Source organism: Lithobates pipiens, unplaced genomic scaffold, assembly GCF_037356315.1.
Source record: "Lithobates pipiens isolate NorthernLeopardFrog02 unplaced genomic scaffold, aLitPip1_a1.2 Scaffold_25, whole genome shotgun sequence".
Lineage (NCBI taxonomy): Eukaryota > Metazoa > Chordata > Amphibia > Anura > Ranidae > Lithobates > Lithobates pipiens.
The window spans coordinates 9,034,865-9,059,543 of NW_027507787.1; the positions used below are offsets into that span (position 1 = coordinate 9,034,865).

A 24,679-nucleotide genomic window follows, 5' to 3' on the forward strand; every position below is an offset into this window, starting at 1 on the left:
ATATGATGGGGGATGAGCGGGGAAGAGGACCTGTCATGTGTGGATGTGGAAACGAGTTTCTGGTGTGCACACATTAACCACTTACGTGCCAAGCCTACTTTTCACACCTGTTGTTTACAGGTTAAAATAATTGATTTTTTTTTGCTTAAAAATTACTTGTGTAGCGGATGACATTTGGGATCAAATGGCACACGCATTGTAAATTTCGTTTTTGCCTCAGGACCGAGGGTGAATTGTGTTGGTCGGCCTTAACACCAGTCTGGCCTTGCCATGTATGAAGTTCTGCCTGTTCATGTGAGCGGTGAGGTGCACATGACAGACTAGAACCAGGGCTGGTTGGATGTTTGGGTATGGCCCTCTCTGAGCCAATCAGCAGGAGTGCCGGGGCCCGCCGAGGAGTCTGGAAGGGGGTACTTAAGCAGGTGTGGGTCACATGTTCGGGGTTCTGGAGTTGTTTGTGAGACCCGTGGGGTCTGTTCTGGTTCCAGGACCAGGGTGGTCCCGTAAGGGGTCACGGGGTGTTCGTCATCCCACAGCATGTTCCTGTCAGTGGCCCCTGATAGACCTGTCTGGTCTGGGGTAGAGATCCGCCTGTTTCCGAGTCTCGGAAACTGGCTGGTCCGAGGCGCTGTAACTGAGGGAGGATTCAAGGTGTCCGGGTGTGCTCTCGGCTTGGAGAGACACCGCAGCTCGTGGAAGTGACCAGAGGAGGGTCGGCAAGTGGCATCCTGAGAAGTGGCTGGTTACTGAGTTGGAAAGGACATTGATGAATCCACACTTTTCCAGTACCTCAAAGGAAGCGGGAAACGTTCCAGGTACGGTTGGAAAAAGGTTCCTGTTCATCTTCAGTTGATTGTTCAAATTTTGAGTCAACGTGCTGACTGCCATGACCTCTGGCTAGAGATCTGTTCAGCCTTGAAGTATCCAGCTGGGAGTGGCTACTCTCTGGGTGGAAATAGAGACTGTGTTAAACCTACAGTTCAAGGTGCCTGAGTTCCTCACCTGTGTCTTCTGTTCCCAAAGAGACTGTGTTTTGTGAAAGTTCTACTGCAAAATAAAACCTTTTGAAAGGACTTTATCTGTGCCAGTGTACAAGTCGCTGGGTATCAACCCTGGGAACCCCTAGACGCTGAGTAGAAGGTAACCGGTAAGCCCATTTAGTCAAGGCCGCCCTGCAACGGGTTGTGGCCACTACACTTAGAACCCCCGAACATATATATTTTTTTCCCAGACAGCCTAGAGAATAAAATGGAGATTGTTGCAATACATTATGTCACACTGTATTTGCACAGCGGTCTTACAAATGCAATTTATTTTGGAAAAACATACACTTTTTTGAATGAAAAAAAAAAGAAATCAGTAAAGCCCAATTTCTTTCCTATAATGTGAAAGATGATGTTACGCTAAGTAAATTGATATCCAACATGTCACGCTTCAAAATGGCGACAAACTTTAACCCTTAAAAATCTCCATAGGCGACGTTTAAAAATTTCTACAGGATACCAGTTTTGGGTTACAGAGGAGGGCTACTGCTAGAATTATTGCTCTTGCTCCAACGATCGGGGCGATATTTACATATGTGAGCGGGACTTTCGTATGCATTCACTTCTGCGCGCAAACTCGGAGTGGTGGGGCTTTTTCATTTATTTTATTTTTTTCATTTTTTTTCCTATTTATTTGACTTTTTATTTTTACACTTTCCCTTAAAAAAAAAAATGGATCACTTTTATTCCTATTACAAGGAATGTAAACATCCCTCGTCATAGAAATGAGCATGACAGGACCTCTTTAAAGACTTCCCCCCGGGAGGGCATACATGGATATCTTCCCATTCAGTGGTTATACCGGGATGATGCCTGCACCTACAGGCTTCAACCTGGGACCATTCTCTTCAGCCGGCCATTCCCTGCACCTACAGGCTTCAACCCAGGATCAGTCTCTTCAGCCAGCGATTCCCTGCACCTACAGGCTTCAACCCGGGATCAGTCTCTTCAGCCGTCGATTCCCTGCACCTACAGGCTTCAACCCGTGATCAGTCTCTTCAGCCGGCGATTCCCTGCACCTACAGGCTTCAACCCGTGATCAGTCTCTTCAGCCGGCGATTCCCTGCACCTACAGGCTTCAACCCGTGATCAGTCTCTTCAGCCGGCGATTCCCTGCACCTACAGGCTTCAACCCGTGATCAGTCTCTTCAGCCGGCGATTCCCTGCACCTACAGGCTTCAACCCGTGATCAGTCTCTTCAGCCGGCGATTCCCTGCACCTACAGGCTTCAACCCAGGATCAGTCTCTTCAGCCGGCGATTCCCTGCACCTACAGGCTTCAACCTGGGATCAGTCTCTTCAGCCGGCGATTCCCTGCACCTACAGGCTTCAACCTGGGATCAGTCTCTTCAGCCGGCGATTCCCTGCACCTAGAGGCTTCAACCCGGGATCATTCTCTTCAGCCGGCGATTCCCTGCACCTACAGGCTTCAACCCGGCATCAGTCTCTTCAGCCGGCGATTCCCTGCACCGTAAGAACAATCATAGCAGCAGTTTAGCCACTTGATTGTTCTTACAGACGGTGAGAGGGGACTTTTGTGATGCTGTGATTAGCCACAGCTATCACATGGCACAAGGTGCCATGATTAGCTAAGGTACCATGTGATCACTGGTGACCAATCACAGATCAAACAGTAGTAAACAATAATGTCATGAAAGGATTCCATTAATAATAGATGTCCACCCTCCAGTGCTTCTACCGGGAGCCAGAGAAGGAATCCATTGGCGCCGGAAGCTATCACATGTACAAGGTACTGCGATTAGCTCAGGTACCATGTAATCACTGGTGACCAATCACAGATCAAACAGTAGTAAACAATAATATCATGAAGGGATGCCATAAATAATGTTCCCCCCCCCCTCCCGCTGCCCTCCGGTGCTTCTACCGGCTCCCCCGTGTGATCCACGAGCCGGAGGAGGAATCCATTGGTGCCGGAAGTTGACCATAGAGATTTCCAGGGAACAGATGGTCCCAGGTCATCTCTATGACTCTCGGAGGCCCGGGCGTGACGTCATAACGTTGCAAATACTGCCATACACTCGGCTGGAAAGCTGAGATCATCCAGTTTTTTTTTTTGTTTTTGTTTTTGTTTTTTTTAACCCAGGATTTCTAATTGATCCCACATCTATCCATAAAAAGGACATGTCACAAACTATTCCTATTACATTCCCTGTAATAGGAATAAAAGCGATCAAAAAACATTTTTTTTATAGGAAAGTGTCCAAAAAAAATTGAAAATAAATAATAAAAATTCTTTTTTTTTTTTAAACGCCCCCATCCCTGCAAACTCGTACGCAGAAGCGAGCGCATACATACGTCGCGCCCACATATGTAAACGGCATTCAAACCACACATGTATCGCCGCGAACGTTAGAGCAAGAGCAATAATTCTATACCAAGACCTCCTCTGTAACTCTAAACAGGTATCCTGTAAAAAAAATGTAATGAAGAAATGAAACTTTTTTTTTGTATATATCTTTATTACATATTGTCACCAGTGCAGTACAGTGTCCTCATATGACTATATGACTGGTGTGGTGGCGAGCAGTGATACTGACAGGTAACAGTATATAATATATATATATAATTATTATTTTTTTTTTTTAATTTTAAGATTATTTTTTCCTTTTTTTTTTCCATACTGTCATCAGAGTATTTCAGCTTCAGCATAGTGACACTACTACTCTGGGGGTGATCAAGGATTTTTTTTTTCACTGTGATTGCTTGATCACTGTAACAGCAATCCTTTGAACTGTTATGAATGGCTTTCATGCATGACTCCTTGTTCACTATTGTGATGCTGTGATTGGCCACAGCTATCCAGGTACCATGTAATCACTGGTGACCAATCAAAGATCAAACAGTAGTAAACAATAATGTCATGAAGGGATTCCATTACTAATGGTTGTTTACGAAGTGTCATGTGATCGCACAGCAATCACGCAGTATTTGGACTGCTCACAGCGGCCCAATACCGAGCACCGCATTACGGTGTGTCCACAGATTGCGCGAGTGTGCATGAGTGGGGCGAGGTATGGGTAAATTACTGTTGGCCGGTTGACAAGTGGTTAGTCAAAACCAGCATTGCTGTGTACACAGAGCAGGTAAGCAACTTTAGTTGTCAAATAAAAGCAGTCTAACATTGTTTATAAATAACACTTGCTCAGACTACAGAAACAGAAAGATACAATGTAACATACTGTTAATTTTGTATCTATTATGTTCATTAATCTACAGAAGATATCAGTTAAAACGTAAGTAAACCCTCCTCTTTGAACTATGGGCAGTAGGCTTAGGGGTGGCTTAGATAGTGTGGCTTTTCAGTGACCTAACCCCTTCGTTGTAAACATGGGTGCAGAGCATAGTATCAACGTACTGGAAGCTGTTGCTAGAGAACGATGCTTTAACATAGATTTCTATTGTCAGCTCTGCAGTGCAATGCGCACACTCAAAACGAACAAAGGAAAAAAAAAGTGCACAGGGTGTACACTTGGTCCTCCTCTAAAGAGAAAGGCCCCTGGTCCCCCAGGGTGCAAGACTCCCGACGGGGACTAGGGTACTCGTGATGCACCGGTGGAATCCAGTTGGAGCGCACCCTATATTTTAGGAGACCTGCAAGGCCAAGTACTAGGTGGGGCTCCCCATGGGTGGGGAAAACCTGACCAGAAGGCCACATGCATCATGATGTGCAAAGACATACAAACATTACCCACTTGACCCCCGGAATGTTTTACGCCCTTCATAACCAGAGCATTTTTTTGCTATTCAGCACTGCACTACTTTAACTGGCAGTTACACGGTCATGCCACACTCTACGCAAATTCAATTTTAATAATTTTTTCAAAAAAATAGAAGTTTGTTTTGGTGGTATTTGATCACCACTGGGTTTTTATTTTTTTGAGATATAAAAAAAAAGTAATTAAATCTTGAAATAAAAAAAACAAATAGAAAATTGTATCAAATACAGTACTTACCGTAATTTTCCTTTCCTGACGCCAATACATGGCAACATACATATGAAATGGCTCTGCCCCTATATCCACCCACAGGACCCGTTTAACTATTTAAAAGTCTGACTGAGAGCTACCTCCCCCATTCTCCATATAAAGCACAAAGATCAGAGAGAGGGTTCGTATGCTGCCATGTATTGGCGTCAGGAAAGGAAAATGACAGTAAGTATTTAAAACAATTTTCCATTTTCTTGATGCCAATATGGCAGCATACATATACATAATGAGCTTTTGAGAGGGAGATTTTAATGCTGCAAACTTAGCTGGAGCCACCCTGTAGTGGTTTGCTGCCCCTTTCTTGTGGTTAAAAGTCGAGATGGATGAAATTTGCACCTTTCCGGATTGCAGGAAAGACAGGATTTGAGATACATTTGGTTCACTAGGGTCAAACTGACGTCCAGCTGCAAAGCTTGTGAATTTATTGCATATTCTAGTATAGATGGCATTGGTTGACCCCTTTCTGGAACTCTGTAAAGTTATAATAACCTCTGGAGAACATCCTAACTCTTGTAACCCCTGCCTTTCAATCTCTAGGCTGCTAAGGCCAGTCGTGATGGTTTGCGGATGTAGGATATCTCCTTGCGACGGGTGATGAGGAGTCACCAGCAGAGTGATCGGTGGGCACACGCTGAGATCCATTACCAGAGAGAACCATGGTCTGTGAGGCCAGTAAGGTAATACTGTGATGACTGTCAAATTCTCTGTCAACTATCTCTTCAGGATTAAAGAAATTGGATGGAAGGCATAGGCCAGTTGCGCAACCCAAGGATGGGTCAAGGCGTCCGTCCCCTCCTCTAATGGATGAGGGTGGCGTGAGAGGCGTACCTTGCAGTTGCTTGATGAGGCAAAAAGGATCCAGTTGCGGACATCCCCACTCATGGATGATCTGTTTGAACACTTTAGGGTGAAGGTACCATTCGTTGGGATCCTTGAATTGTCTGGATAGACGATCCGTTTCCAATTTATGACAGCCTGGAAGATATATGGCCCTCAAATCTGGGAGATATTGTTGTGCTAATGTCGTGATCGGTTCCACCTCTCAAGAGGGATTGGCTATGCTTCCCACCTTGTCGCTGTATGTAGGACACTGCTGCCATGTTGTCCAGACGGAGCAGGACTGGGCAAACTTGTATGTGAGGCAGCAAGGTGGCCAAGGCCATGAATGCTGCTCAAAGTTCCACAATATTAGAAACTAGGCCCCAAGTGGGAAATTCTGCCCTGGATCATGAGTTGTTGGCAAGTGGGGCCCCACCCTGCTGCACTGGCATCTGTGGTAACAATAATCCATGGCTGCAGCTTTAATGGACGATGCCGTTTAGTGTTTCTTGTATAGTCTACCACCAGAGACTCCGGCTGGTGGTCATGACTGGCTTGGCTAGATGAACTCTCTTCCATTGCATCAGGAAGCCTTGTTTGACAACTCTAAGTTTCCAGGGGATCATCGGGATACATGAAGCCATTGTCTTGAGAAGACTCATGCACTGGGATGCTGACATTACTGGTGCAGAAAATGCATGTTGGAACTTCTTCCTAATTTTGGGGAGTTTCTGAAGTGGCAAAGAAACTGTGGCCGCCTGAGTATTGAATTGGGCCCCTAGGTAGACCATATTCTGTGTAGGCTCCAGCTGGCTCTGGTAATGCCTGTCCTCCAACATCATTGCCCCCTATCAGTGCTGCCTCATCAGCACACATCAGTGAAGGAGAAAAATTACTTTTTTACAAAATGTTATAATAGGAAAACTTCATTTATTTATTTTTGTTTAGCAAAAAATAAAAAACCCAGTGGCGATTAACCACTTCACTCCGATATACGTCGGCAAAGTAACACGTTCCCACAAAACAACTTATGGGCATGTTATCCACTTTAAGAGCCAGAACGGGGAATTGTGTGTGAGAGGAGACAGATCGTTTGTTCCTAGTAAGTAGGAACAGTGATATGTCTCCTCCCCCAGTCAGTCCCATCCCCCCACAGTAAGAAACACCCATGAGGGAACACATTTAACCCTTTGATTGCCCCCTAGTGTTAACCTCTTCCCTACCAGTGCATTTTTATAGCACTGATCATTGTATAAATGTCAATGGTCCCAAAAATGTTTCAAAAGTGTCCGATCTGTCCGTTGCAATGTCACAAAAAATCTCAGATCACCGACATTACTAGTAAAAAAATAAAAATGCCATAAATCTTTCCCATAGTTTGTAGATGCTATAACTTTTGCGCAAACCAATCAATATACGCTTATTGCAATTTTTTTTACCAAAAATATGTAGAAGAATATATATTGGCCTAAACTGATGACATTTTTTTTTTTAAATTGGGGATATTTATTATAGTAAATAGTAAAAAATACTGCTTTTTTTTTCAAAATTGTCGCTCTTTTTTTGTTTACAGTGCAAAAAGAAAACGCAGAGGTGATCAAATACCACCAAAAGAAAGCTCTATTTGTGGGAAAAAAAACTCGTCAATTTTGTTTGGGTACAGCGTTGCACGACCGCGCAATTGTCAGTTAAAGCAACGCAGTGCAGTATTGCTAAAAATGGCCTAGTCATTGAGCAGGAAAATCTTCCGGTCTATAAGTGGTTAAATACCAAACAAATGCTCTATTAATCTAAAAAAAAATATATATAAAAATTTTGTTTGGGTTTGTCATTCAATTTGTTTGAATTGTCATTCAAAGTGCAACAGCGCTGAAAGCTGAAAAATGGCCTGGGCAGGAAGGGGGTGAAAGTGCCCAGTAGGCAAGTGGTTAAAACAACCTACTGAAATGGCCAGGACCAGCTTTTGAAGGAGTATATTCCACATTTTCACAGCTCTTACTGTGAAGAGATCGTTCCGTATTTAGCGATTAAATCTTTTTTTCCTCCAGATGTAAAGAGTGCCCCCTTGTCCTCTGTGATGATCCTAAAGTGAATAACTCAACACCAAGTTCACTATATGGACGGCGTATGTATTTGTACATGTTGATCATATCCCCCTTAATTTCCTCTTCTCAAGAGAGAATAAATACAGTTCCTCTAAACTTTCCTCATAGCTGAGCTCCTACATGTCTCTTATCAGGTTGGTTGCTCTTCTCTTCACTTTCTCCAGTTCCCCGATATCCTTTTTTGAAAACTGGTGCCCAAAACTGAACTGCATATTCCAGATGAGGTCTTACTAATGATTTGCACAGGGGCAAATTGATATCTCTCTCTCAGGTGTCTATACCCTTTAATACATGAAAGGCTTTTGCTTGCTTTGGAAACTGCAGCTTGGCATTGCATTCAATTTTTTTATAAATTGTATTTATTAACATTTTTCAGATAAAATAACATTAAAATTACATAACAGAGCCTATGGGCATTCCCCACATGAGAATATACAAAAAAGAAAAGTAAAATATAAAAAACAGTAGCTCAGACATACAGTACCTCTTAGTCAATGAAATGGATACCACAAACCAAAAATATACTTGTACAGTAAACATAGAAACAAGCATGGCATGAATAGGTAATCAAACAAGTAAGCACCCTGGTCAGAAAGATCAAGTGATGACAAGCCCAACTGACAGCAAGACTAAATGACTGAGAAAAAGAGGGAGGGTGGTGGTAGGTGTGCATATGAAGGACAATGACAGGAGCCTTCCCCACACATGGCTCATGCCATCATATTACCAACTGTATCAGATCTGGCTACAGCAGTGGAGGGAGACTCAAGCCAAATGTCCCACACCTTGTGAAAATTCTTAGGGAATTCTCAAGAAAGACAAGTCATTTTATAAAGCGGTACCATCAAATTGACCAATTTCTTCCAGCACTGTAAGCAAGGAGGCCTCTCCAACTTCCAGGCTAATAATTGCTTTCCAAGCATAAAAAGGAGTAAACCCAGTGGTATTATTCCAGTCATTAAAGAGTCCCTAAGAATTAGAAACAATGGCTTTCAAATGACAGAGCTCAATTAGTTACATAGTAGGTAAGGCTGAAATAGTCAATAGTCCATCCAGTTCAACCTGTGTAGGTGTACGTGTGTCAGTATCTATAATCATTTTTCATATCCCTGTATGTTGTGTTTTTTTAAAGATATACATCCAAGAGTCTTTTAAAAATATCCATACTTCCCGCAGCCACCACTAATTGTGGTAGAGAGTTCCACATCCTTATTGTCCGGACAGTGAAGAATACCCTTTAGGTTAAACCGTTTCTCTTCTATTCTCAATGTGTGGCCCTATGTCCTCATATACTCCCTGGGACTGAATAGTTTTTTTTTCCTATGCTGGGATCTCCATTGAGGTATTTGTAGATCACTATCATGTCCCCCCTCAAGCATCGCATCTCCAGTGAGAATAAATTTAGTGTTTGCAGACAGTCCTCGTAATTGAGGTCCTTCAGTTCTCTTATTTATTTTGTTGACCTTCTTTGGACTATCTCCAGCTCCAGCACATCCCTTTTGAGGACTGGTGACCAGAACTCGACAGAATACTCCAGATGTGGCCTAACCAGGGTTTTATAAAGTGGCAGAATTATAGTTTTATACTTGGAGTATATCCCTTTTTTATGCATGCTAATATTCTTATTTTTAATTCAGAAAATCAACTTTATTGAGAAAAAAAAAAGGAGGAAAGAATAAATAAATGCATGATACAATAAATGGCGTAAGCCAACATGGCCAGAGCAGTGGTACGTACATGAGCACATTAGGTTATCTGCGTGATATAGAGTTGAGCACCCAATGGGAGTAGGGGGGGGGGTAAGGGGTGAGCAAGTCAGCATTTCAAGTGCATGTTTCACCGTCTTCTAACCACCTGTTCCAGACCTGCTCATACTTAAGAGGACATCCCCTATGTACATTAATCAACTTCTTGTACGGAAGAGTGTCGTTAACTTCTTTTTTCCAGCACTGGACTGTGGAGGGAAGGGCCTGCATCCAATTATGAGCAATCGCTTTTCTCGCCAAGAATAGCGTCTCTTGTAAAAAGGTGAGAAGGGGTTTTTGTCACTGTCTAAGTGTGGTAGCAGGCCGAGCAGGCACATCTTTGGGTCTAAGGTAGCAGGAGAGCCCATCTGATCGCGTAGAAAGCGCATCACCTGTATCCAGTATGCTTGGATGGTTTTTCAGGACCAGATAAGGTGATAGAAAGAGCCTGGGGCGTGGTAAGCGGCATCCTGGGTTGTATATGTGTTTGAAACGTGGTAACCTCTGAGGAGTCAGATATGATCTGTGTATGATATATAATTGCGTGAGGTGGTCGGATAGGCTGGGAGAGACTTTTTTAACATCCTCCATGCTAATATTCTGCCTGCTTTGGTAGCTGCAGGTTGACATTGCATGCTATTACTCAATCTGTAATCTATTAGGACCCCTAGATCCTTCTCCATCCTTGATTCTCCCAGAGGTTTTCCACCTAGTTAATCATTTGCATTTATGTTTTTTGCCCCAAGTGCATTACTTTACATTTCTCCACATTAAACCTCATTTGACGTTTGTCTGCCAACTCCATTATTTTATTCAGGTCATTCTGCAAAGTTTATGTGCTGATGTGAGTTAATTGCTTTTTTTTAGGACCCGGACAAGTCTGGAGAACAAGGCCTGATTCAACCTGGGAGGAAAAGAGCCTGCTCGTTGTGCCCACCGTAACCACCATACTACATCAGGAATTAATAAATGGCAGACAAGGAATGTTCTATTCCTGAAAAGTGATAAGAACAGATACTACACTTGGTCTTAGCCAAAAGGCCAAGAAGTCATGCTGCAAAAGTAAAAGTTTTCTTTTCTCTATTTTGGATAGTGTAAGGGAGGACGATGGCTCCTGTCAGGTTTTTTTCTTGGGGATATTTCCCTTCACCTCCCATCTCATAGCCAAAACAGGAAATCCCTCCAAAGGGAGGTAATGCCTGGTGTATCTATACCTAGTGTCTCTATTGTAAGATTTACCCTCTTGTCCTGTTCTGGTGACAACCCAACATTTGGTGTTTTCTTTCAATTTCTTTGATGGTAGTAAACAAAAGAAATAGTGAAGGTGAATCTCCCAAAGGGTGAACAAATGGCAACAGTTTTGACAGTTTTTCTAATCCTCTCCACACTATCCCAAAAAAAAAAAGTTTTGACTTTACTTATACTTTAATTCTGATTGCTAGCTCTTTGGACAAATGAGCTGCCTTTTAAAAAAAATAAAAAAAAATAAGCATTGTTAGTAAACGGTGTTTACCTTGCTTTGGTTTATGAATGGACAGAAAGCTTTAGAGTGCATCCTATTCATTTTTGTGTGCAACTGAGGCTGCAGAGAAAGGAACTGGGGAATCTGTGTCCTCATTTCCTTTCTCTGTCTCAAAGTGAGACATTAGGGGTCTGTTTAGACTCCTGATATTTCACCAAAGCCCCCCAACAGGGCTGTTAAAAAATGTAAAAAACATAAAGGTGGTCTTGGTCTTCCCAATAGTATTAAGACTTTACAATCTAGCCAGTCTATTGAGACATGCTTTGCATTGGCTGGTCATCAAGGTATTCTTTTTTTTTTTAAACTAATTTCTCTTTATTAAAATTTTTTTTTATAAAACTTATTTTTCCAAACAAAGGAAAAAGACATAAATCACAACAACAATTGCAAATCATTTCATCAGCTATATATCTAACACAACAGGCAGAGTCATACATTACATACTAGTTGCCTCTGGCCCGCCTGCACAAATCCCCCCCCCCCACCCAAAACCCCTCGCTTCGAACACGTGCTGCCGACCCCAGCCAACCCAATCCTGGTAGGCTGGAAGGAGAGTGGCAGAGACCGCCAGGGACAGGAGTAGGGGGTATCAGGAAGACCCCCCCAACCCCCCTCAAGCATAGGCCAAGCGGATGAGCATTGGATCTATCCCTCAGATATCCCATCCAGGGGATAACCGATATCCTTCAACCAGGGATTCCATAACTCCTTAAATTTTTTTTAATTATTTTGTCTAATAAATCTCGCTCGTTCACACCAAATTGTGGAATTGATAGCATTTGCCCATGCTTGTAGTACTGGAGGATTTTTTGCCTGCCAGTTTATCGCAATTAACCGCCTAGCCTGGTACAGGCACCTTAATATAGATGTCCTTGTTACAGCGTGAATTCTACCCTCCTCTATAATCCCCAATAGACAAGTCTTGGCTTCTGGTTTCAAGGTGGTCTTAAAAGTCCTGTTTATTCTATGTACAATTTCTATCCAGTACCAATACAGTTTTGGGCACTTCCACACCATATGAAGAAGATCCCCTAGTGCCCCACATCTGGGGAAAACATCGTTGGGTTTTCTGCCTATTTTCCACATCTTTTTAGGAGTATGGTATGCCCTATATATAAGAAGCAGGTGGGACATGCGCTGTGATGGGTATATAGACACCAGGCTCCCCTGTGCTAGTATCTCATCCCATTGCTCCTGCGTTATGGGTCCCGGGTCTTCCGCCCATCACCTCCTGCTCTTATCGGGTCCCTCCCCCTTCAAAATTTTATCCTTGAGTTTTATATATAGCCTAGAGATCTGGCCTTTTGCTTGCTTTCGATCAGTGAGTCCCTGAAGCAAGGGAATCTCAGTCCTCTCAATGGCAAGTGACCCATACTGCGCTTGAATCCCATGTCTCAGCTGCAAATATTTATAGAACGTCTTATTGGAAATACCAAATTCCTGTCTAAGATCTTCAAAGGATTTCATAAGACTCCCCTGATAAAGTTGCACTAACCTACTGATCCCCCTCCTCTCCCACTCCAGAGACCTATCTATACTATTTAGTTCAGCCAATTCTCCATTGTACCATAAAGGGGTATAATCGGTCACTCCCGCATAGCCCATAAGTTGCTTGGCTATCTGCCACACTTTCCTCGTCAAAACATTAGTGGGGCATTTATAAGCAAATTAATTGGCTTCCAAAACTTCAACTAATGATTCATGATGCGCTTTATCAATCATCAATTTATGGTTTGGACAGCCGCCCCCTTTGAGCCCAGCCCCAGCTAAATGCTGGAGCTGGGCTTACAAGAAATATGTTCTCTGGTGTGGTATCGCTGCTCCTCCCCTCTCAGCGGGGAGCTGCAGTGTCTGTAGCCAAATCCGAGCTTGTCCCTTCTTCCAGATTAGTTCTCGAAACAGCGATTCCAACCTGTTGAACCACTTCTGATTGATCCAGATTTGGGAGTTATGCAGAATATATAGAATTTGTGGCTGCCAAATCATTTTTATTAAATTGCAGCGCCCCGCCACAGAGAGGGGAAGACAACACCAATTATTAACCTTCTGCTTCAATTTTCGCTAGTAGTGGTACTAGATTCTCCTCAACATACTGGTTTACTTCTCTAGAGATCCAAACACCCAAGTACTTTAACTTGGGCACCACTTCTAAACCCAAAACTATAGGCGGTGTTGAATCTCCAGGTCCAGACAGCGGCAGGAGGGCTGATTTACTCCAGTTAATCACTAAACCTGATTGTTGCCCAAACTCCCCCATCATCTGCACTACATTATTCAAGGTAGAACCCATGTCCCCAATAAAAAACAGAACATCGTCCGCAAACAGGGCAATTTTTTCCTCCTCCAGTCCGCGTCGGAATCCCTGGCGCGATCTTGTCAGGACAGCCAGGGTGTTCCATAGCCAACACGAACAGGAGGGGAGACAGCGGGCACCCCTGTCTCATCCCCCTTTCCAAGTGGAATATATCAGAGAATAGAGTCCCCATTTTAATCTTTGCCCTGGGTCCATTATAAAGTAATTTTACCCATTGAATAAATAAAGGGCCAAAACCAAAACGCTACAATACTCCCCATAGATAGCCCCATTCCGAACTATCAAAGGCCTTGGTAGCGTCTAAAGCTAATATAGCACCTGATCCTTAATTATCTCTAGGTATTTGTAAATTTAAAAAGACTCTCCTAATATTGATGTTGGTTGCCCTGCCCGGGATAAACCCGGACTGGTCTGGGTGTATTAATTTGTGAATATAATTATTTAAACGGGTCGCTAGGGCCTTGGCTAGTATTTTTACATCTGAGCATAGCAAGGATATTGGCCGATATGATGAAACCTCCTGTTGGTCCTTCCCCTCCTTAAGTATTAAAGTAACATTGGCCTCCAACATTGAAGCGGGGAGCTCTCCCATCTCCAATGCATGATTTAACGTTTCCAGTAGTGCTGGCAGCAGCTGTTCACTATATCGTTTATAAATTTCTATTGGTAGCCCATCAGGGCCAGGAGATTTATAGTTGGGCATGCTGGTCGTTGCGCTTTTTTAACTCTTCTAGGGTAAGTGGTAGATCAAGGCTCAATTTATCCTGATCTGATAAAGTTGGAATTGCTGTCTGATGCAAAAAATTAATAGCCAGGCAATCATGGTCCCGTATAGTTGATTTATATAGGTTTTTATAATAATCACCAAGTGCCTTCATAATCTCAGGAGGTCTAGAGACAAGATCACCATTCTGCGTTTTAATTGCCTGTATTGCTGTAGAGGGGCTATTAGATTGAACCAAAAGGGAGAGAGCTCGACCCACCCTCTCTCCTTCACCAAAGTAGTGTTGGCGTTGGAAAATACGTTGATTCTCCACCTTTTTCAAAAGTGCCATTTTATATATTTGTTGGCTATCCACCCAAGCCTTCTGCTTCCCGGCAATGGATCCTCCACGTACGCTCTCTCAGCCTGGATAACATCATTTCTTATTACCCTCTCTTGCTCTCGGGTTTTCCTCCTTATTATTGCAATTTTCTGTATAAGTATTCCTCTAATAAAGGCTTTTAGGGAGTCCCAAACTATTCCAGGCGCAGCTGTCCCTCTGTTGTTTTGAAGAAATTCCCTAATCCAGCCCACCAAGCGGGGTTTATTCTCCACTCCACAAGGCACGCTCTCTCTCCCATGCTCACAGTGATAGATAGGGGGGAATGATCTGAGATCCCCCTTACCCCATATTCTATATCTAGTACCAACCCTGATGCCTCTTTGTTCCCCAAAACCATGTCTATTCTTGATAGAGTCTGGTAGGTACTAGAGAAACAGGAGTACTGCCTATCCTGAGGATGTCGCATACGCCAGAGATCGTTCAATCCAATTTCTAATAGAAATCCATATAATCGACTTGTTCTATTCCCAGCTGGACAAGGGAATCTGTCCAAGCACTTATCTAAAGTTTCATTAAAGTCTCCGACTATTATCCACGGGACACCTGGTTTACCCAAGCTAAACGTAAGAAATTTGTACATAACCTCTAACTTAAAGGGAGGGGGTATATAAATATTGGCTAAGACGTATTCTTGCCCACCAATCAGGCAATATAGAAAAACAAACCTCCCCTCTGCATCAATGTGGGACTCTTTACATAAAAAATCTGTTCCTCTCCATACTAGCACACTCACACCCCGAGAGTACGATGAATGGAAGGAATGGTAATATGCCTGGAATTTCCGATTATTTAACTGGAGGGCCGTGATTGGAGTTAAGTGGGTCTCCTGCAAGAAAAGCAACCCAGGTCCCCTTCTCTCTGTCTCCAACATCACAGCAGCTCTTTTCTTTGAATCTCCCAAGCCCCTCACATTCCATGAGGTTATATTCAACCTACTCATCAGCTCTAATAATTGCTAAACCCAGGGGAGAGAGAGGGCGGGGGGAGGGGACGACACCCCCCCCCCCAACACCGCCCCCCGCCCGGCCCGCCCCCGCCACCTCTCTGGTACTCACAGCACGTGTTCAAAGACCCACCCCTCTCCCCCCACCCCCCCGACCCCGCCCATCAGAGCATCCCCTAGGGGTCTCTATTGTAGCCGGTATATTCAAACCCCATCCAAGAGTACCCGTGCTAACTGCCCCCCCCAAATAGTCATGCCGCCCCCATTTAGAAACAATTCTAGAGATCACGATAATTTTATAACATCTAATTATTCCCTTCTGTAGAAGGGAAAGAGGAGGGAGGAGTGGGGGGAAGAAGAGAAAAAAAAAAGAAGTAATTAAGTACCTCCCCTCCCCCCACCTCCCTCCAACCCAAGTGCCTAAAGATAGTATATCATACCCCATCCAATATTGACATAAATCCATGAATTCAATTGTTCTAGTGATATGGAAGAGGAAAAAAAAAAAACACACCCACAACAATTATTTCATTTCAGCGAAAGTCATAAACATTCCTTAACCACCCATACCCCCCCAACCCTGCTCATCAGAGCGTCCCCTAGGGGTCTCTATTGTAGCCGGCTTATTCAAACCCCATCCAAGAGTGCCAATACTAACTACCCCCCCCCCCCCAAATGGTCCAACCTCCCCCATTCGGGAACAATTCTGAATATCACAACCATTTTATAACATCCAGTTATTCCCTTCCATAAAGGGAAAGAGAGGGAAAGAAAGAGGAGGGGGAAGAGGGAAGAAAAAAAAACAGGGAGGGGGGAGGGGGTAAAACCCCAAAAACACCTAATTATTACATTTCAAGAGATCATGAAAAGTCATTAAATACCCACCTTCCCCCATCCCCCCGATCTAAATACCTATCAATAGCAGATCACACCCCATCCAAATATTGACGTAAATCCATAAATTCAATAATTCTAGTGATATACAAAGGAAAAAAAAAAAAAAACAATTATTCAATTTCAACAAAGATCATAAACATACCTTAAGCATCCATCTCCTCCCCCCTCCCCCCTCCCCCATCCTAGATACCAAACAATAGCGTATAACACCCCATCCGTACATTGTCGTGGATTCATAAACTCAGTAGTTCTAGTGATGTGTACACACAGAAAAAAATTAAATAGAAAAAAACGGTCACAGTGATCCAAAATGTTTACACACCATGCCTAATCTGCATATTATGCCATTATACACATCCCCCCCCTACCCTACCATAAATGACCATTAATGACGTGGCCTACTCTATCAATTAATTACCTCCATTTATGAAGAGGGAGGAAAAGAGAGAGGAGAAAAAGGGAAAAAAAAAAATTTGTGTTTCCCCTCTCTCCCCCCCCCTCCTCTCCTCTCCTCCTCCCCCCAAACCCCACCCCAAACACCCCACCCTCCTCCCTAGACTATCAAACCTCATTTACCACGCCTTACGTAGTATTTGTGTGCAATATAGTTCACCCTGTGATATCCTGGCGCTTAGTGATCCATAGTACTTACCCACCATCCCTAATCTACTTATTATGTCATTATACACATCCCCCCCTACCCTACCATGAATGACCGTTAATAACGTGATTTACTCTGAAAAAGAAAAAAAAACACCCCAACCCCCTCACCCCTATCGCCCCCCCCCCCCCCCATCACCTCCCCCTCACAAGGACCAATACAGGCCAACACTAAGCAACACTACAAAGTCCCTTTATGTTCCTCCAGCCAGTTTGCGGCCTCCAACGGAGAGTTGAAGATTAAGGTTGAACCCAAAGCAAACACTCGCAGTCGAGCCGGGTACAATCAGGGCCGTCTTTAGCGCAGGGCAAACGGGGCACCTGCCCTGGGCCCAATGTTTGTAGGGGGGCCCGCATTGCTACCCGCGAATTGGGGCCCCAATGAAAGTTTTGCAGAGCGCGCAGAGGACACGGGACGGGAGGCTGTATTCCCGTGCTAGCCAGCTGAGAGGGGGCGGGGCCGGGAGCTCCACTGATGCTCTGACCCTGCCCCGTGCAGTCTGTATGCTCGGAACAGAGCGGTTGTAGTGAGAGCCAGTGATCGGAGTGGGAGCGTCAGTGGAGCTCCCGGCCCCGCCCCCGGACCTCTGTATTCCCCAGCCAGTATAGAGGGGGCGGGGCCGGGAGCTCCACTGACACTCCCACTCCGATCACTGGCTCTCACTACAGCCGCTCTGTTCCCAGCATACAGGCTGCACGGGGGCGGGGTCAGAGCTTCAGTGGCGCTCCCGGCCCCGCCCCCTCTCAGCTGGCTAGTGCCGGAATACAGCCTCCCGGGTCCTCTGTGCACTCTGCAAAACCTTCATTGGGGCCCCAATTCACGGGTAACGGGCCCCCCTACAAAGCATCAGTGGAGTGTAGTGAGAGCAGATAATGGAGGCCCCGCCCACATACCTCTAACTGTATGTAGTGAGTTTGGCTGCCCAGGTATGTCCTTGCACCCATAAAATTCCTGACTGCTTAAGCTGTCTTAACCCTGAGCTGTGTTATTCAACTGTCAAGCTGTGGGTTGCTGAAAGTTCTCTGACCATCACCTGTAGCATGTCCGCAGTCTTTGATTGTCTCCTGCAGTATGTCCGCAGTCTTTGATTGTCTCCTGCAGTATGTCCGCAGTCTCTGATTGTCTCCTGCAGTATGTCCGCAGTCTCTGATTGTCTCCTGCAGTATGTCCGCAGTCTTTGATTGTCTCCTGCAGTATGTCCGCAGGCTCTGATTGTCTCCTGCAGTATGTCCGCAGGCTCTGATTGTCTCCTGCAGTATGTCCGCAGGCTCTGATTGTCTCCTGCAGTATGTCCGCAGTCTCTGATTGTCTCCTGCAGTATGTCCGCAGTCTCTGTCTCCTGCAGTATGTCCGCAGTCTCTGATTGTCTCCTGCCGTATGTCTGCAGTCTCTGAACCTCTCCTGTAGTATGTCTGCACTCTCTGGCACTCTCCTGTAGTATGTGTATTAATGTGCCCCTTTACTTGCTCAATTATTTAGGATTGCTCCACTGCTCAGTGAGAGGTAATGATGTGCACTAACCTGTAGCAACCAATCAGCGAACAGTAGTGATCTGCTTTAATCTCTAGCAGCCAATCAGTAAGTGGTAATGATGTGCATTAACCTTTAGCAACCAATTGGCAAGCAGAAATTATGTGTTGTAACCTCTAGCAACCAGCCAGCGAGCAGTAAGGATAGGCTGTAACCTCTGGCAAACAATTGCAATCACTGCGTGATCTGCTGCAGTAAACTGATTTTGAGTCTACCTGCTATTTTTTGTATGTCTCAGAATGGAGGGGGGGGCCCCAAGAAAATGTTTGCCCAGGGCCCAATCAAAATGAAAGATGGCCCTGGATACAATAATGCATAAGTTATCCTATGTTTTTGCAAGGTGCGCTTAATAGAAATAAACTCGGCTCTCTGTTTCTGCAAGTCCAATGAGAAATCTGGATAAAATGATACTCTAGTCCCCTTATAGAAGATGTCTCTTAGTCCTCTAATTCTTCGTATCAAAATCATTCGGTCATTGTAATTAACAAATTTCAGTATCAATAGCCTACAGCGTCCCTCTGATGATCGAGATCTAAAAGGAACTCTATGGGCCCTTTCAATACAAAAAAGTGAGGAAAAGGGGACATCTCCCAATAATTCCTTAAACCAGTTCTCCAAAAAGGTTATGGGGTTAGAACCCTCGCTTCCCTCTGGCAAGCCAATTAGACGCACGTTATTCCTGCGATTCCTGTTGTCCATATCATCAATTTTAGATGCTTGTGTGGTAATTTGTTTCTGGAGTGCGGTTATTTTTTCCTGTAGAGGGAGTAACTCGTCCTCCACCGTACTTAATCTTTCCTCTAATACATTCGTTCTATCAATGGTATTGCTTAATAGTTGGCTCATGGAATGTAATTCCTTTTTAATATTGCTCAATTGGTTATCAAGGCCAGAAATAAAGTTCTTGCACTCATTGACTGCCTGCAATATCTCTCGTAGAGTGGGTTCACCAACCCCCATCCCCGGAGGTTGTATCGGTCCTGCAGAGCCATGGGCCGCCTTACTCTCCCCCTGTGGTAGCTCACCTACCCCCCCCCCCTCCTAGAGGTAAGGTAGCAGAATCTGGTGCCAAGTGGCCTATGCTTCTCCTGTCACCCAGTGTCCCCTGCAATTTAGATTGCCCTGCCAGGTGATGCTGTGCTTTCCTGCCTGGAGAGGTCGCATGGGCAAATCGCTCAAGTTTTGCTGCCGCAGAGGCTTGGTTTAATTTTTCCTTGGCTGCACGCGTTTTTTGATTCCCCTCCCCATGTAGCATGTCCTCCGCAGCTCTTTTACTAAGCATGGTAATGTCTGCGTAAAAAAAGCTGAGTCAGCAAAAAATTATAATGTGATAGTGTATAACCCTAAAGCAAGTCTCCTCAGCAAAAACACAGCTTTTGAATAGAGAAGCATGGGGGGAGGGGACCAAACAGTCTGTTAACCATACAATACCAAGATCATATACTTATTATGTCATGGAGCAAAGCTCCCTCAAACTGACAGTTTATAAATGGAAAAGCAGGGGGGGGGGGGGGGGAAACAAACGTCCCATCAAGGCAGGGGACACCAGGGCACTTCCTTGCTTTCAATCATTAGCAGTGGCCATAGTCTCAATCTTCACTACACATACTCTTCACTCTTCACTCTCCCCTAATTACCACTGCCTAAGTCGATACTTTAGGCACAGCTACTGTCCAGTTACTCCACCGCTTCCCATCGATCCCACTAAGGTGTTTAGCATACCTCGTGGTTCCAAAGCGGGGATTACCGTTAGTTAGCTGGGACTGGTCCACTCCACCAGACGCCGCGGGGGGATCTTGTGTCAATCCGAGTCAGCCGCAGGGCCTTCCCCGCTTGTCCTCGTGTAGCTTCGTGTGAATTCGTACAGCTTCGAGTCTCCTCTCAAAGTCTCGCGATATCCCGAACCGTCCGCCGGACCTTCCTCGGGTAGTTTCGGCAATCTCCAACAGCGCCGGTTGAAAGAGGCAGTGATAGGCGCTTTCCAGGTCCTCGTACTCAATACAGAGCCACAGCGGGAGAGATCAGGAAACATAGGCTATAGCCACCCAGAGGCTTACATTTTCCAGTCAAAGGGCGGAGGCAGAGAGCTTGGGCACTCACATCTCGCTTTCTCTCACTCACTCACACCCACCTCCATCCGGCCACACCCCTCTGGCCGGTCATCAAGGTATTCTAATTTATATATAGAGATAGAACAGGTCTCTCCCAGAATATTTCTGCTTTATTACATGTAAAGATGAGAAACTTGTCTCCGAGTCTGAAGACGAATTTACTTTATAAGGATAGTAGCCTGGAGAGAGTCAAATAAAAAAAAAACAAGGAATACCTTCCTATGTGTCAAAGCCAATTCAGAATAATCATTATTCCCACAGAATAGAGGTTATGCAGCTTTCCAAACCTAGAGGCAGAATGGGCTGATTACAGCACGCCAAATCTACCATAGTGACTCTTATTCACTAAAGTAATTTGAAACTGAATTTAATGGAATTTAACTTTCTGAGGCAGCATTATCTCTATTACTAACAAATATCTGCTGAAATGATAGGTTCTATACATCAAGTCGACCTTTTTGGATAGGTTGATAGGAAATGGTAGCTGTGTTGGGTTTTTCAAAATCAGTGGAAAATACAAGCTTAAAAAAAAATTGGTGTGTTGTTTTCTTCCATAAAAGTCTGCTAGAAAATCTATGGCAGGAATATAAAAAGGTTCGGAAAATCATTATAAATGAGAGCTTGAGAGAACCCCAATTTATTATTATGCATAGAACATACCTCCCCGTTTACAATAAATCCCTCACTGCTGTATGTAGGGATTTGGCCTAAATGTAAATCATATAGAGACACGTTGGCACTTTCATTGGAAGCTGCTTTGTATGGGGGCACTCACCAGAGAGGAAGAGCCAGCAGCGCCGGTGTTGGACTTGAGAAGGGTAGGTTTGGGGCTGCACTGTGCAATTCAATTGCACAGAACAGGTAAGTATAATTCTTAATCACTTTAAAGTAAAACTATAGGCAATTATTTATTTATTTTTTTGTATTTTGGATAGAGTAAGGGAAGGGTATAACCCGTTAGGATGTTTATTTTTATGGCCATCTGTGTCCCATTAGGAGGTTTTACCCGCACTTTCTTTCTCATAGCTGAAACATTTAGAGAGAGACATTCCCTGCAAATTAAAGGAATTCCATGCCCCCCTCAGGTCACTAGAACTAGTGTCCCAATTGGAAGATTTCCCCTCTATTACTGTTTCAGGGACAACCTGAAATGTGTGATTTTCTCACTTTCAATGATAATGGTAGACAGGACAAAAAGAGAGGGTGCAGCTCCTTAATGAGGCACAGACAGCAATAAAAGCCTGACAGTTTTTAAACCTCCTCTGCCCATTCTGTCCAAAACAAAAAAAAAAGTTTTGCCTTTAGTTATACTTTAAACTTGGGGATGTAAATGATATCGGGATGTAAACTCTAGTGTGTGTGTACAGGATGCCATGGATGGGTCCTGGCCAGCAGGTATCTTTCCACATCATTTTAGATGTGGACCCTTTAAGGGGGACAGTTTGAACATTGTTGAGTACTCAAGGGTTATGAAGGGTGGGGGTTCTGGGGTAGTCTGGTTCGAGAGGAGAGCACGGGATGGCAGTTCTCTCAGGATTAGTAAGTCCTCATTTGGGACCTGGAATATTTATATACACACAGTGCCTTGCGAAAGTATTCGGCCCCCTTGAACTTTTCAACCTTTTTCCACATTTCAAGCTTCAAACATAAAGATATAAAATTTAAATTTTTTGTGAAGAATCACCAACAAGTGGGACACAATTGTGAAGTGGAACGAAATCTATTGGATATTTTAAACTTTTTTAGCAAATAAAAAACTGAAAAGTGGTGCATGCAAAATTATTCGGCCCCAGTGGCGGAACTACCGCCATAGCGACCCACGCGGGCGCTATGGGGCCCGCAGCCGAGTTGGGGGCCTGGTGAGTGGTGTTAGTGGGGGGGTGCTGGCCGCTCCGGGTGACACGCTGGAGTAGCGGCAGCCGCCCGCATCACTAACACTGCTCTCTGTAGTGCGGGTGCAGGGACACAGCAGCACGGACCGTAGCCGCCTCCCCCTCCTCTCTGTTTACATCCACAGAGGAGGAGGAGCTTACGCTGGAGGGACACACACGCGGCACTGTGTATCAGCGCTGAGCGCTGTTCTGAGGTATGGGGGGGGGGTCTGCAATGAGTTCGGGTCTGCACTGAGTTCGGGTCTGCTGCACTGAGGAGGGTCTGCACTACTGAGGGGAGTCTCTACTGAGGGGGGTCTACACTACTCGGGGGTCTGCACTGACGGGGTCCTGCACTACTAGGGGGGTCTACACTACTGAGGGGGTCTGCAATACTGAGGGGGGTCTGCACTGAGGGGGAGTCTACATTACTGTGGGGGGGGGGGGTCTGCACTACTGTGGGGGGAGCCTGCACTACTGAGAGGGAAGTCTGCACTACTGAGGGGGAGCCTGCACTACTAGGGGGTCTGCACTACTGAGGGGGGGTCTGCACTACTGAGGGGGGGTCTGCACTACTGAGGAGGGGTCTGCACTACTGAGGAGGGGTCTGCACTACTGAGGAGGGGTCTGCACTACTGAGGAGGGGTCTGCACTACTGAGGGGAGTCTGTACTGAGAGGGGGTCTGCACTACTGAGGGGGGGTCCTGCACTACTGAGGGGGGTCCTGCACTACTCGGGGGTCTGCACTGACGGGGTCCTGCACTACTAGGGGGGTCTACACTACTGAGGGGTCTGCAATACTGAGGGGGGTCTGCACTGAGGGGGAGTCTACATTACTGTGGGGGGGTCTGCACTACTGTGGGGGGAGCCTGCACTACTGTAGGGGAAGTCTGCACTACTGAGGGGGAGCCTGCACTACTGAGGGGGAGCCTGCACTACTAGGGGGGCTGCACTACTGAGGGGGGTCTGCATTACTGAGGGGAGGTCTGCACTACTGAGGGGGGAGTCTGCACTACTGAGGGGGGAGTCTGCACTACTGAGGGGGGAGTCTGCACCACTGAGGGGGTGTCTGCACTGAGGGGGGTGTCTGCACAGAGTGGGGTCTGTAATGGGGGGGTGTCTGCACTACTGAGGGGTGTTTGCACTGAGGGGTGGGCGTCTGCACTACTCGGGGGGGTCTGCACTACTTAGGGGGGAGGTGTCTGCAATGCTGGGGAGTGTCTGCAATGCTGGGGGATGTCTGTAATAAGGGGGGTGTCTGTACTGCTGGGGGGTCCTGCACTGAGTGGGGGTCTGTAATGGAGGGGTGTCTGCACTACTGAGGGGGGAGTCTGCACTACTGAGGGGGGTCCTGCACTGAGGTCGGTCTGTACTGAGGGGGTGGTCTGGACTGGGGGGGGTGTCTGCACTGGGAGGTATTTGTACTGCTGGGGTGGTCCTGCACTGAGGGGGGGTCTGTAATGGGGTGGTGTCTGTACTAAGTGGGGTGTCTGTACTTGGGGGGAACTGTACTAAGGGGGGTGTCTGCACTGCTGGGGGGTCTGTACTACTGAGGGGGGTCTGTACTGCTGGGGGGTCCTGCACTGAAGGGGGGTGTCTGCACTGGGGGGGTCTGTACTAAGGGGTGTCTGCACTGGGGGGGTCTGTACTAAGGGGGGTCTGCACTGAGGTAGGGGGTGTCTGTACTAAGAGGGGTGTCTTTACTGCTGGGGGGTCTGTACTGAGGGGTGTCTGTACTGCTGGGGGGTCTGCACTGTACTGATGGAGGTCAGCAATGCGTGTCCTTCAGGGGCTGCATACAGTATACTGCATACTTTGTTGTTCGAAATGAATATAAGCTGTTGCCTGGGTACTGTGCCACATGGGTGAGGTAATCTGTTGTTCAATGGTATTAGTTAATTTTTTTTCTGGGGGGGGGGGCCCCATACAACATTTTGCTATGGGGCCCTGTGATTTCTAGTTACGCCCCTGTTCGGCCCCTTTACTTTCAGTGCAGCAAACTCACT

General features: G+C 45.5%; 1 protein-coding gene and 1 non-coding gene across 2 annotated transcripts in view; one reads left to right on the forward strand and one right to left on the reverse strand.

The window, feature by feature from the left end:
* Positions 1–24,679, forward strand: part of LOC143930085 (dual specificity protein phosphatase 13A-like) — a 190,289-nt gene that overhangs the window by 2,812 nt on the left and 162,798 nt on the right. The window contains exon 2 of the mRNA XM_077454032.1: positions 5,587–5,726. Within this exon, the coding sequence (XP_077310158.1) occupies positions 5,644–5,726 (83 nt within the window). The 5' untranslated portion in view covers positions 5,587–5,643. The remainder of the gene's footprint in view (positions 1–5,586; positions 5,727–24,679) is intronic.
* On the reverse strand, positions 10,584–10,771 carry LOC143932447 (U2 spliceosomal RNA). Its single transcript, XR_013262901.1, has one exon. It is a non-coding gene; the product is annotated as a U2 spliceosomal RNA (small nuclear RNA).